This window comes from Hipposideros armiger, unplaced genomic scaffold, assembly GCF_001890085.2.
Source record: "Hipposideros armiger isolate ML-2016 unplaced genomic scaffold, ASM189008v1 scaffold_703, whole genome shotgun sequence".
Taxonomy (NCBI): Eukaryota; Metazoa; Chordata; class Mammalia; order Chiroptera; family Hipposideridae; genus Hipposideros; species Hipposideros armiger.
Window position 1 is genome coordinate 110,625 of NW_017732053.1, and position 12,091 is coordinate 122,715.

Here is a 12,091-nt window from a genome sequence, read left to right on the forward strand (position 1 = left end):
GGGCGGGGGCGGGCTCGAGGGGGGGGTGAGCATGGTGGAGTCTGATGTGTTGAAGCTCTGGCTGCCCAAGGTCTTCATATTGGAGGAGCTCCCGTGAAGGCCCAGCCCGGAGCTGCTAGACAGGTCTCTCCGCTCTTCGTGGGAGCTTTTCAGCTCTCTGTCAGACGGGGACTTGGGGGTCGGAAGGGAGAGCTGGTCACCATCTGACTTGGGCAGGCCCAGCCTCTTAGGAATGGGTGGAGGTTTTAGAAGATGGAGTCCCTCACCCTGAGGGGACTTCTCTACCAAATAGGATTTCAGGGACACTGGCTTCAAGGCAGGCGAGGGGAAACTGGGCGTAGGCCCCGCGCTCCGCTCCACGGGTGTGAGCCCGAGGCTGCGGCGGATTTCGGCACTCTTCATCCAGAACTCTGCCACCAGGTCATTCCGCTTCAGGGCCTCGTCCGCAGCCAGAGCACTGCCCAGTCTGTCCTTGGTGTCCCCTTGGTTATTCAGAGGGAGGGGGGTCAAGGGGGTGGATGTATTGGCTGGAACAGGCTGGAAGCATATCGGGGACTTGGTGGGGGATGGGACGGTGGTCTCAGAGGAAGGCTGAGGCTGAGAGCAAACGGGAAGCTGGGTAGGGGTGATGGTGGAGGTGGCCAATGGGGACAGGCCCTGTGAACTAACTGAGGAGGCAGGCGTCACAGCTTCTGGCAGAGCCACCGGTTGCGACCGGATGGGAGAGTGTACAGCTTTCTGGCTAGAGGGAGCTTCTGCTGTGGGGACCAAAAGCTCCGGGAAAAGGCGCTCCTTGGGTGATCTCAGCTTGGCAGCTGCAGAGACAAGTGGGATCCGGGCTCCCTACAGGAAATGAAGACAGATGGAAGCTGTTCAGAGGGCAGGGAGCTAACAGCCAGCAAAGATCCTTTGGGGAGCTCCCTCTCAAAGGGCCTCTGCTTGCTAAAATACATGCCTCTCTCCATCCTTAAGCTCTTATTCAAATGGTACAAGGAGAACCTTTCTCACTTTCTGCAATTTTTAGGCCCCCACTACTTAGCTGAATAGCCTCAGCTTTCAGGATTTGGTCCATCTCAAACACATCTTAAAGTCTGTGTGCACTGATGTGAATGCTGGCCAGGGGACACTAATGGGTTTAGCTCCTACTCCCCTACTATCAGCCCCAAGAACTCCAAAATCTCTGAGGTACGAACACGGTGGCCGATGCTCTAAAAAAATTTAAAACAGCTCTTTTTTACAGTCTCGATTACAAACTGCCCTCTCCAGGAAGCTCAAAGATCCAGATAGTCCTGCGGTCTCATACCACCCCACCCACCTGTCTTGTCAAGCTCCTCCATTTCACAGAAGAAATCACCAAATTTATCTTTCTTCTTAGAATCCCAAAGACCAAATCAAGCAGACCCGGTCTTGAGTTTGGAACTCCCTCCCTCATCTCTCCTCCAGAAAGTATCTTCCAAAACATGTTCCATGGGACACATTGTTACAATCTGTTTAGGTAGCATTCCTCAATGTGTGTGTGGTTCACATACCACTGGTAATCTGGGTAAATGTTTTTAACTTTAAAAGTCAGTTCATTTTAGAATATTAAGAAAATGCATCTGTCATATCGAACCAACGATTCCTCAAATATTATTGCTTTAAAGTAAAAATAAAATTTTAATTAATTAATTAATTTATTATTATTATTTTGTTAAATTTTTTTTTTTTTAAGGGGAGGTAAAGCCTACAGCATTTGGCATTCCCAGGCAGTCTCCCATCCAAGTACTAACCAGGCCCGACCCTGCTTAGCTTCTGAGATCAGACGAGATCGGCGCGTTCAGGGTGGAACGGCTGTAGGCAATAAATCTATTTTTAAAACGGCGAGGTTTGCGGACATGTCAGAGTGACAATGGTGGGTGACTCAGGTTTGGGGTTGGTGCAGAGCATGGTTAGGGACATGCTGCCTAAGCTGCCTTGCCCCCATGGCGAGGACTGGGCTGGACCCCAAGGCTCAATAGCCCCACTTAGCACAAGAAGCCCCCCCCCAAAAAAAAGGCAGGGTGGGGCTCACACCAAGAGCCCTAAGATGAAATCAGTATGTCCACTCAGGGTCCCACCAGCTGTTACCCAAAGTGAGTCTGAACTCTTACCTCTGCCATGGGGCTGTGGACTGGGGGGAACAGGACAGCTTGTTCCTCAGGGGGCTGGGTGGGGCTGGAGACTTTGGAGGGACCTGAAAAGAAGAGACACAGGGTTGATGATAAGAGGAAACCCCCCTCCCACTGAGGGCGCCTGCCCCAGCCGGCTCTGTGGCAGGTCGTGCTTGCAGATGGAAAGGGCACATGCTTCCCTGGGGCTCCAGATGCAGTCTCCATGGATCAGGGGTGCTAGCTTTTTGTCACATGTGTGGTCTGTGTCCAAAGCTTTGAGATGTGCCATCTACCCTTTCTTAGCCCTAAAGAGCATATGAAGAGGGCTGTGGGTAAAGCCGCGTGAACCCCGTGCATGGGGAGGACCTGCGCCCTCCTGTGGCTCTCCACAGGAATTCTGGGGGCGGCTTCTCCTGTGGCAGGGACTAACCTCTCTCATGGTGCCATGGTGTGGCAGGGGGCCGCTCCTCCTCATTTTCTGAGACCCTCAGCAGTTCCACTTCCACCTTGGCCTGGTGCTGCCTGCAAAGCTCTGTCTCGGCATCGGACGAGCCATCTTCAGACCAGTGCTGATCTGGCAGAGGGAAGTCAGGACACAGAACCTGAGCGAGGCCACGTTCCTTTCCAGTCTCCTGCCTTCCTCGGAGAACAGCACAACCTCTGTAGGTCTGGACCCGGCTCCTCGCCCCAGCTGGGCAGTGCCTGCTGGTCCCCATCCAGCTTGTGACACGTGGCCAAAAACACATCATCCTCTGTGACACGTTACTGTCTTTAATGCCCATGGTGCTCCACTTTCTTTTGAAATACAGCCAGGTGACACATGGCGGGCCAGGACAGAAAGTAGCATGGGTGTGCCTGTGAGGCCAGGCCTTGCTTCTGGGGCCCATCGCCCTCCTGCACTGCTCCCGTTAGCACTTCCGGGCCCTGCCACCATACCACAGCCGAGGCCTGTGCCCCCCTGTCTTGCCTGGGTTGTCCCTCCCATTTTCCCCCATCTAGTCCCTGCCCCTTGTTTCCCAACCAACCAAATTATAAATCTTATAATACCACCTCCTTGTATCTGGCTTTCAGAGAGCATCTACTGGATTCAAGTCTGTGTATAAAGCCACAGATCTGCTCCATTTCTCAACCACAACTAAATGAATGCAGGCTATGTGGAATGATGGCTCACGGAGGTGGGGATGGGGTGGAGGATGTGTGTGTGTGTGTGAAACAACACACATTCAAGTCAGTGGCAGAACAAGGACCAAACCAGGAGACCTACCAGCTGCCTCCCCTGACTCCCTGCTTTTGTTTAATGTATATTATTTTTAACTTCCCTGAGTTTAAAGCACTCTTGCCTGTCCCCCAACGGGGAGCAGGGTGGTCACCATGGTGGAGAGGGGAGGCTCTGGGGGTCCCCGTACCATCGTCCAGCTCAGCACCAGTGTCCCCTGTGTCCCCATTCTCTGCTGCCTCCCCTTCTATCTCTGCTGGCTCCGAGTCCTCTTCCTCCAGGTCATTCTCATCAAATGGGACTGTAAAGCAGAAATAGTCAAAGGAAGGAAGCAGAGGAAAGACAGGAGGACAGGCAGAGGATGAACTCTGAAGTGTCTGGATTTGGACCCCCAGCAGAGCCCGTTAGATCTGGGCCCTTCCTGAACACCTGAGACCAGCATTTCTCGACCAGGAGGCAAAGTGGAGGCAAGAGCAGCTTAAGGCAGGTCGTCCTTCCTCTTTCTCCAGAGGCCGCTGTGAGAGCCCCAGTTTGGGAAGGACAGAGGGAAACGCTGCTTCTTCAGGCCCAGGCCTAGCAGGCACCCAGCTGCAAAGGTAGCAGCGACAATGGCTTGTAGGCCATGTGACTGCTTCCCAAGCCATGAGCCATTTCATACAAGTAGTAGGGGGACAATTTCTAATTTCTATCAGTGAGAAAACGGGGGCACAGACAGCTGAGAGAACTTGTTATGGCCACGGTGCCCAACACAGCAGTGGCGGTGTTACATGCAGGTGACTCACTGTTGGAGGAATGGCCAGCTGGACCCTCCAGGTCGCTGTGCCTCCTAGGCAGAGGTGGTGCCAGGGTAATTTAGAGGAACATTTTTCTAAAGCATAACGGAGAGGGTGAGGGGATATGTAAAGTTCCCTTTCCAGGCTCAAGACCAGCCTTCTTTGCTGTCAAATGAGGCAAAGCATGAACCAGCTTCATTTCTCCTGAGGAACCAGCTCCTTCACCTACACACACCCTCACATATACCTACTCTCTCTCACACACACATACCTATACACATTCACACATATCTACTCCACACACACACACACCTACTCACAAACACACTCACACATACCTACACACACACATCCACAGCTACTCATACATACACAGCTACTCACACACACACACTTTCACACACACACCTACTCTCTCACACACACACACAGCTATTCACACAAACACACACCTACTCACACACACACCTACTCACACACACACACACACACCTACTCACACACACACCTGTTGCCAACCTCTGCACACTTAGAACTCACACTAACAGTTTAGAGGAAAAGAAGGCAATAAGAAAGCCACGAGCCCTGCTTTCAAGGTGCTGTGAAATACCAGTGTTACCATCTGTTAGGGGTCCTGAGAACTGCTTCTAGGTTCTAAGCACAACCACCTTCAAAGACTTCCTAAAGGTTTTCATTCCAGGAAAAGGGGTTATGCTCTGGCTGCATATGCAAAAGCCCGAGGATGAAAGCCCAGGGGAGGCTGGTCGGCAGAGAAACCAGCTGTGGTCAAGCTGGACGGACTTCCTACAAGGCAGCTGAATTCAAGAGGGAAGCCACAGAGTGACCAGGTCAGCCTCCTCACAGGCCTTGTGAGCACACATCCCGGCACTGTGAGGCTGTGCAGAGCAAGTGCGGGAAACACACTTTGGAATGGCCACTGAGGTAGTGTGCAGTGAAAATCAAGGGAGCGCCTGCCTTTGGGGAAGGGGAGCAAGGGAAGGGGCACTTTGAAGACACTGGCAGTGTTTTATTTCTTGACCTATGTGGTAGTTACATGAGTTTTTGCTTTGAATAATTCCTTAAACTGTGCATGTATCTCACCACCCCTTGTGCATACCGAGCTTACTAAAAGTCAGGTGCTGGTTCACATTCAATTTTAGACAACTGTTGAAAGAGGTTTGGAGTGACAGTGCAGCTTCCAGGGAGAGAGGGGCGAGTTCCACAACCAGTGATAGGCTGGCAAATGGTGACTGTCACGTTCCTCTCAGAGAGCACAGCAGTCCACGGAGCTGGCAACACCCAGATACCTTCCTATGACAATGGCATCTGCTGGGAAAATACTGGGGGGAACTACTCAGGTACTTACACAGGCTTAAACCTCTGTGTGGTAACATCTGTTGGTCACTCAAGGAAGTCAGCTCAACACCAGGGCATGGGGCTCCTGAGGCACAAAGAAGTCTGCCCCTCACACCTGAGCTTTCTGTCTGAAAGCAAGTTCATCATGGCACCACACCTCTCCTCCCCTAGAACCTTTCTCCTTCTCAGTAACCCTAACCCGGTGGGAATAGCACCTGGAAAGCGCCCAGGTGTGCCAACACGTGTGCTCAGGTGGCTCTGTGTGAGCCAGCATCGAGGTGGCAATTGCACTGTTGATGGCAAGCACACGGGAAGCAAGCACACGGGAGGACGGGGACCAGGGCGCCCATCAGGCACAGCATGAGGCCTGCTGCATCACTGGGCTCTGCCCCATCCTGGCCCCTCACCAGCACGTGCTTCTCCTAGTTCAGAGCTTCTACTAAGAAACGTTGGTCAGAAAGGTGGGAAGCCTACCTTTCTCGTGAACACCCTGAGAGGAACAACTGTCACATACATCAAAACAAACAAGCGGGCATATCAACACAGCAGCAGCCAGTGCTGAAAGAGAGAGATGCTGAAAGAGAGAGACACAGCTTGAGGGACGGAGCTGGGGGTTAAATCCGGGTTAAAATGGAGTGCAGGGTGCTAGAAGCGGCCACACACTACGGAAGCCAGGAATCTGTGCCACACTTAGCTCCTGGTTTAGCTCAGCTGCCAGCTGGGAAGTCCTGACGCCTCAGCCTTGTCCGACCATCCTAGGGATGCAAATTAACTAGGCAACAGTGATCAGCAGCTTCTGTACACAGAGCTGATGGCCTGTGTCCTGCACTCGGGGGCTCTGCGGGAAGGCACCTCCTGCCTGGGCTGTGTCCGTTCTTCCTGTGGCCCATCAGGGCAGTGGGGTAACTGGTAAGAGGCTGGTGGTACGATCCACGAGCTCCAATCCTGCTCATCCCAGAAGTAACTGCTGGGATAGTGTGTCCCAACCAGGGGCACTACTGCCCTTCTGTGAGTATTTGCGATTGTAAAGAGGCCTTTTTGGTTGTCTTATGACTGGGGTGGGAGTGGAGGCTGCACTGCTGACTTTTAGAGGGCAGAGGCTGAGGATGTTACACGCCTCACAACGGAGAGAAGTGTCCTGTCCGAAATGCCTGGAGTCCCCTCGTTGAGAAATGCCTCTCCAGGAAAGTTTAGGAAGGACAACCAAGGTGCTCAGCTACCTCTTGGCCTAAGTGCTTTAAGAGAAACCTGCTCCTCAGTCTGAAGACCCAGCTGATGCTATAATACATGTGCTCATGCCCAGCCTGTCCCTCTGCTCCTAGCTGAACGACACCTGCCAATCCCCCCTCTCCTCTTGTCACTGCTAAGTTTTCCATAACCCCCCAACTACTGACTGCCTCTTTCTCTGATACTTCAGTAGGTTTGTGAAATATTAACTCATTTTCTCCTTTACACTCAATTTCTCTAGACTTTAGATCTCAGTGCTAAAAATGTTGCTTCAGCTTTGGCCTTGACACAACTTCTATTAATTAAACAAATGTCGGTTTGTCCTGTCCACACTATTGCTTATCTCTGGATCGTCCCTGAAGGGCACGGGGTGCGTGTCTTGTCCATGCAGGACGGCTGCCTGAGTGAGGCATGCACGTGCCCCACCCCCGCCCTTGGCATGCACGAGCGGCAGGGCCAGAATTCTAGTGTTAAGGCACCAGCAGAGCTCCCGAGAGACTTATTATGGTGAGTGGGGAGAGAAAAAACATCACCAAACTACCTCCGGAGACCGTCTCCAGCCAGGCCTGCACTGCTGCACGGCGTATGGAGGGAAGGTCAGGCACTGAATTTAAAACAGACGATAAATACAAAGTTACACAGGAATAAGTGTTCCCAGTGAGGAGTCAAGTCATCCTTAAAGTCAAAAACAGAGGAAAAACCGAGGTGATGTTACAGCCAGAGGCCTATCCGGCACCGATGAGGAAAACACTCCCATTGCGAGCCTATGTGATGGGTATTCACGATGAGAAGTGGAGAGAAAACACATGGCGGGTCAATATGGGCTCAGGGCTGCAGAGCTAGCTCCATAGCGCAGGCCAGTCTGACATCCCTGGTCGGCAGGATCTCGCCTCCATTCCTGCAGAGCTTCTGGGGGTATTTACATTGCTGTAAAAGTATTTAACAGAGGTTGGTCTTGCCTATAGGTGAAGATTTGGGGCTGGGGAGGATCAAATGCTCCCAGTAAAGGCTGTTGCATGAAGGCAGGGGCCACCTTCTCATATACTCAGAGACTGGCAGGGTGTGTGGCTCACCAGGCACTGAATGGAAACATGAAGAGAAGTGAGCGAGAGACAGGTGGATGGCACCAAAGATCTGTATTTTAAAGATGGGTATGCTGAGATCGGAATGGATGAGAGTGACATGGCAGTGGCCACAGCCCTCTAAGCTCCATTTTTTTCTTTTATTGCTTGCTATGCCCTAAAAGAAGCCAGAATAAGGTTCATCTCCATCCTGCTGTGGAACACTCATCATGCCACCTACAACCTAGAGCTGAAATTGTATCTTTAGAGGCCTCCTTACTATTATCTCTTCTTAAAACGCCATTTCCCTTCATACTACACCCCCCTACCCCCATCCTGCCAATGCACATTCACACCCAGACACATCCCATGTGGAAAGCACCAGAACATTCTACCAAGTAGAGAAAGTGTAACCCTGCCTAGTACTATGGAAGAAAGAAAGCAAATTCTTGGTTTCCTAAGATCAAATTCATTTTACTACTTTGCATCAGTGGAGAAAGAGTCCACAACCTCTTAACCCAGAGAACTTTACATAGCCTCAAAAAAAGCCCAGGGCAGTGGTCACGATTAACATCAGGGAAATGAGATGTTCTGTCAGCTGTTATGTTTGATCACGGGGGGGGGGGGGGGGGGGGGTGTCTTTGACCCTAACAGAAGAGTTCTCTGCAGCAGTGAGAGAGGATGCAGGAACAGAGAAGCTCCCGGAGGCATTGGGACCTTGGGTCCTGCAGCAGTTACCTCCAGAAGCACAGGACTCAGAGGCTGGTGCCATTCGCTCCTCCTCCTCTTTCTCACGAACATGTGTCCAGTGCACATCAGCCTGGATCTCCAGGGGATCGGCTGCATTTATAATCTGCCGTAGCCTCTGGCTCCCGGCTACTGTACCAGGTTCAAGGGGTGAAGGAAATGAGGAAGGGAGAATGATAGGGAGGAAGGAATGAGAAAATAAAGTCAAGGGAAGGAGGGAATGAAACACCACAGGAAAGAAAACAGAAAGAAAAGTTACCACATTTGCCAGGATCAGTGTGGATCAGAAAAAGGCAAAAATTGAGTGTGTGTGTGTGCGTGCGTGTGTGTGTGTGGTGCATGTGCGCGCACCACACACACACACACACACACACACACACACAGACTTCTCCAATTTGACTTAGCCATTACAAGTTTCACATACACTGTTAATTTCAACAAGAGAATCATACATTCAGCTCCAGTGCAGAAAGAACTTTCCCTTCTGATGTTCTCTGCACATTAACTGCATTTGAGGGACCCAAGTGCCCAGGCAGAAAAAAAAGAACAGGTCACAACTGGCCCAAGGGCCATCCCTCCAGAGATCAGAATACTCAGCTGTTACCCAGCACAGTGAGAAATCCCCAAGGATGCACTCTTCCTGTCCTTTCTGCTATTGACACAGCATGGTGCTTATTGCCGCCTGCCATGCTGACAGCTTCTCCTTTGAGATTTGAGCCAAGTGACAACAGAGAGGTGGGATGGGACAGTGTCATTCTGCCATGAACCAGTCAGTGCACACAGGACAGAAACTTACTTTGTTTGTACCTTAGTTTTTATCTTCTGCAGCTGGAGAGAAAAGTCCCTCCGTAACAGGCCTCATGCTGCCTGCTAGCCATGGCAGGGACACAGCTTAGGGGGCAGGATAAAGTTAGGGGAGGCTGGGCTGGGAAGAAGCAGCACTCTGTCCTGTAAACTCCCAAATTTGGGAGTTCATGGGTAGGAGTAAGACCTTTCTGCTTTTTGTGAGGTCAAAGCCCCTTTTCTTCAAACTCTATCAGTGCCCCGCTGACCCCTCTGCACACAGGACCTGGCTTCTCAGCTAAGTGAGAACCTGCCAGCGCCCAGGGATCTGCACGCGCCCCTGCCCTGTGGGCTCCCTACAGCCAGTGCTTGGACCATGCCATCCAGTTGGGTTAAAATAAAGGGACAGCCAGCAAGTTGAGGGAGGGGACACTCTGGAAGGGAGGACGGCTTTTCAGGAAAGAGCAGGTGCCACCTAATCTGAAGGACTCGGGGACTCCCGATGGGAGCCCGCTCTCAACAGTCTAGCCAGACAACGTGCTCTGGCTTCATCACTGTAATGCAGCCTCTTAATTCTCAAGTGACCGGGAATGCGATATGAAAGAAAGGGCCGGAAAGCACCAATGAGATTGCCGAATGGAGATGCGGGCACTACCACTGTTAGATGCGGAGCCTCTGCGTGCTGTAGGGTCACGGACTTCTGCCAGGCTCAGGCCTTACGGGGCTGGGTGCGGCTGAGGCACAGCTGAGCCACAAAATGTCTTAGGACTAAGGGACATACGTCAGAGAGAAAACATAGGGCCTTTCTTCAACTTCATGGAAACAAAGGGAAGGGAGCGAGTCCTCCCTGGATAATGCTTGGCTTCCTGTTACTGAATGGAGCTTGGGGACGGTCTGCCAGTACTTCCTCCTTTCTCAGAGAAATGTTAAAAGGCACAGTGAAGGGAGGCGCTGGGCACCTGAGCCACGCTGAGAGCTGTGGCTGTGGCGTGAGGTTTTCTGCATCAGAGAAGCTGAGTCTTAACTGGATGAGGGGACCCTGCAGCAGAACATACAAGGGGTCTAGATGGGGCCACACCTAATAAGGCTGCTTCTGGAGTCTTCTCTGACTTCCTCTTGAATCTGTGTCTCACATAAAGGCTGGGCCCAGGAATATGTGCCAAAGCCTGTCAGTGCAGCTCTGTAAACACAGATCTTTTCACGTGGGACCTGCTTTTGGAGATTTTGGATGGCTCCCAGGGAGCCAGGGTAGAAGGTGGGCAGGGGCAGAGTGGGTACCTTTACATGTACCCGAATCTTCTTCCTCTGACAGGTGCTGGAGCCACTGGCCTTGCAGGAGTTCTTTGTCCCAGGGGCAATACTCCCCTTCTACAGCAGGGGGAGCCAGACACCCACAAACACAGCATCAAGAATCCCGCGTGGGGATACAGAGAAAAAAAGATGGAGGGAGGAAAGAGAAGAGAAAGAAGAGTTATCTTCAGCGGCTCGGCATAACATTCGGTCACTGTCTACACAGGTCTCTTAAGTCCACGGCCTGACACACACACCACGGGCCAAGAACAAGGTGGATTTTGCTGAGTTTTTTGGTCCGTGTCCTTCTAGTTAGAGGCCATTCCCTGCAGGTTTGCTCTTCCCACCAGGTCCCGGTCCAGGAAATGAAGTCTGCACGAGGGAAGGCAGGGCTAAACTCTCCTGAAAGGAAACAGGCTGTGTGACCCTAAGCCATGTCAGGGGATAGAAGCCATGGAGCATATGAATCGTCAGACGGAGATAATGACGTCTGGAATGATACAAACAAACTACCTTTCCCTGAAAGAGCTGTGAACATGCTCAGCCCCCTGACCAGCAGGTACGCGGGGGCAGCGCTGGTCAGCCGAGGCGTGGCAGACACAGCACATGGAGAAAAGAACCCAGCGCCAGCTTGCGGCTAAGGGGCTGCCTCCTTCTTGCACACAAAACAGTAAGGAGGGAGGGGCAGGCACCCAGAGCTGCCTAGGGGGCTCCCCTAGCCTGCGCCTTTGGAGGGAAGAGTGCAGGAGAACCAGGAGTGGAGATGCTCCTTAGGGAGCCACGGGAAGTGCCCTGCCCGACCGCACGCCACGTGGGCACCTCAGGGTCAGAAGGACCATGTCTTGCTTCTTGCCTGCTCTGCTTCATCTGGCTGGTGTCTTAGAGCCACACGGCTCTCGTAGGCTGGCTCAGTGACATGCACCCTGGCTGGCAGGGCTCTGCATCTGGCCAGCGCTCGGCCTTGTGCCAGAGAAAGCAGACCCTGGATGGGCTGGGCAGCCGAGCGAGTCTAACTCCAGGAAAAGCAGAGACAAGCATGAGGAGCGGCAGCCCACCAAGTGCCAGCTCTGCATGGCCCGAATGGCCAGAACTGACTGCTCCTCTACCAGCTGGGAGGAACTGGGGCATCAAGGCTCATGTCCTTCTCTTCCACTCCCTGCTCCCTGGAGAGGGAGCGCACAGGGAGTACTCCGGACATGGCACCGTCCTCGGGGAGACATGGGTCTCCACTGCCTGTGTCTTCTTTACCACCCCCCAGACCTCTGTGCAGCCACGACAGGGAAAGAATGACCCTTTCTGTTCCACAGGCAAGAAAAGCAGGCCCTGAAAGTTCTTCCTCATTCACTCAAGAACACACAGGCAGAGACAGGGGCAGAGTTGAAACATTTTGAGTCCAAAGTGACAGAACATTGCAGAGCCAACCAGGCCGACCCAACACTGGAACTGATGCTCCCTTTTGGGACACTGGTGCAAACGTGCTGCTTGCTATGTGTCCCTGCCTGTTCCTGG

The 12,091-nt window shown here is 52.5% G+C and overlaps 1 protein-coding gene across 13 annotated transcripts in view; it reads right to left on the bottom strand.

The window, feature by feature from the left end:
- The window catches only part of MICAL3 (microtubule associated monooxygenase, calponin and LIM domain containing 3), a 220,152-nt gene that overhangs the window by 25,527 nt on the left and 182,534 nt on the right, over positions 1–12,091 (bottom strand). For 10 of the 13 annotated variants that reach the window (XM_019627037.1, XM_019627036.1, XM_019627046.1 and 7 more), the window contains 6 exons: positions 10,571–10,660; positions 8,501–8,641; positions 3,536–3,646; positions 2,560–2,703; positions 2,130–2,212; positions 1–843 (listed from right to left, as the gene is read on the bottom strand). The exon at positions 1–843 is cut by the window's left edge and continues 979 nt beyond it. In XM_019627037.1, coding sequence (XP_019482582.1) covers positions 1–843; positions 2,130–2,212; positions 2,560–2,703; positions 3,536–3,646; positions 8,501–8,641; positions 10,571–10,660 — 1,412 coding nt within the window. The remainder of the gene's footprint in view (positions 844–2,129; positions 2,213–2,559; positions 2,704–3,535; positions 3,647–8,500; positions 8,642–10,570; positions 10,661–12,091) is intronic. The other 3 variants (XM_019627038.1, XM_019627047.1, XM_019627041.1) reach the window with 3 other exon arrangements.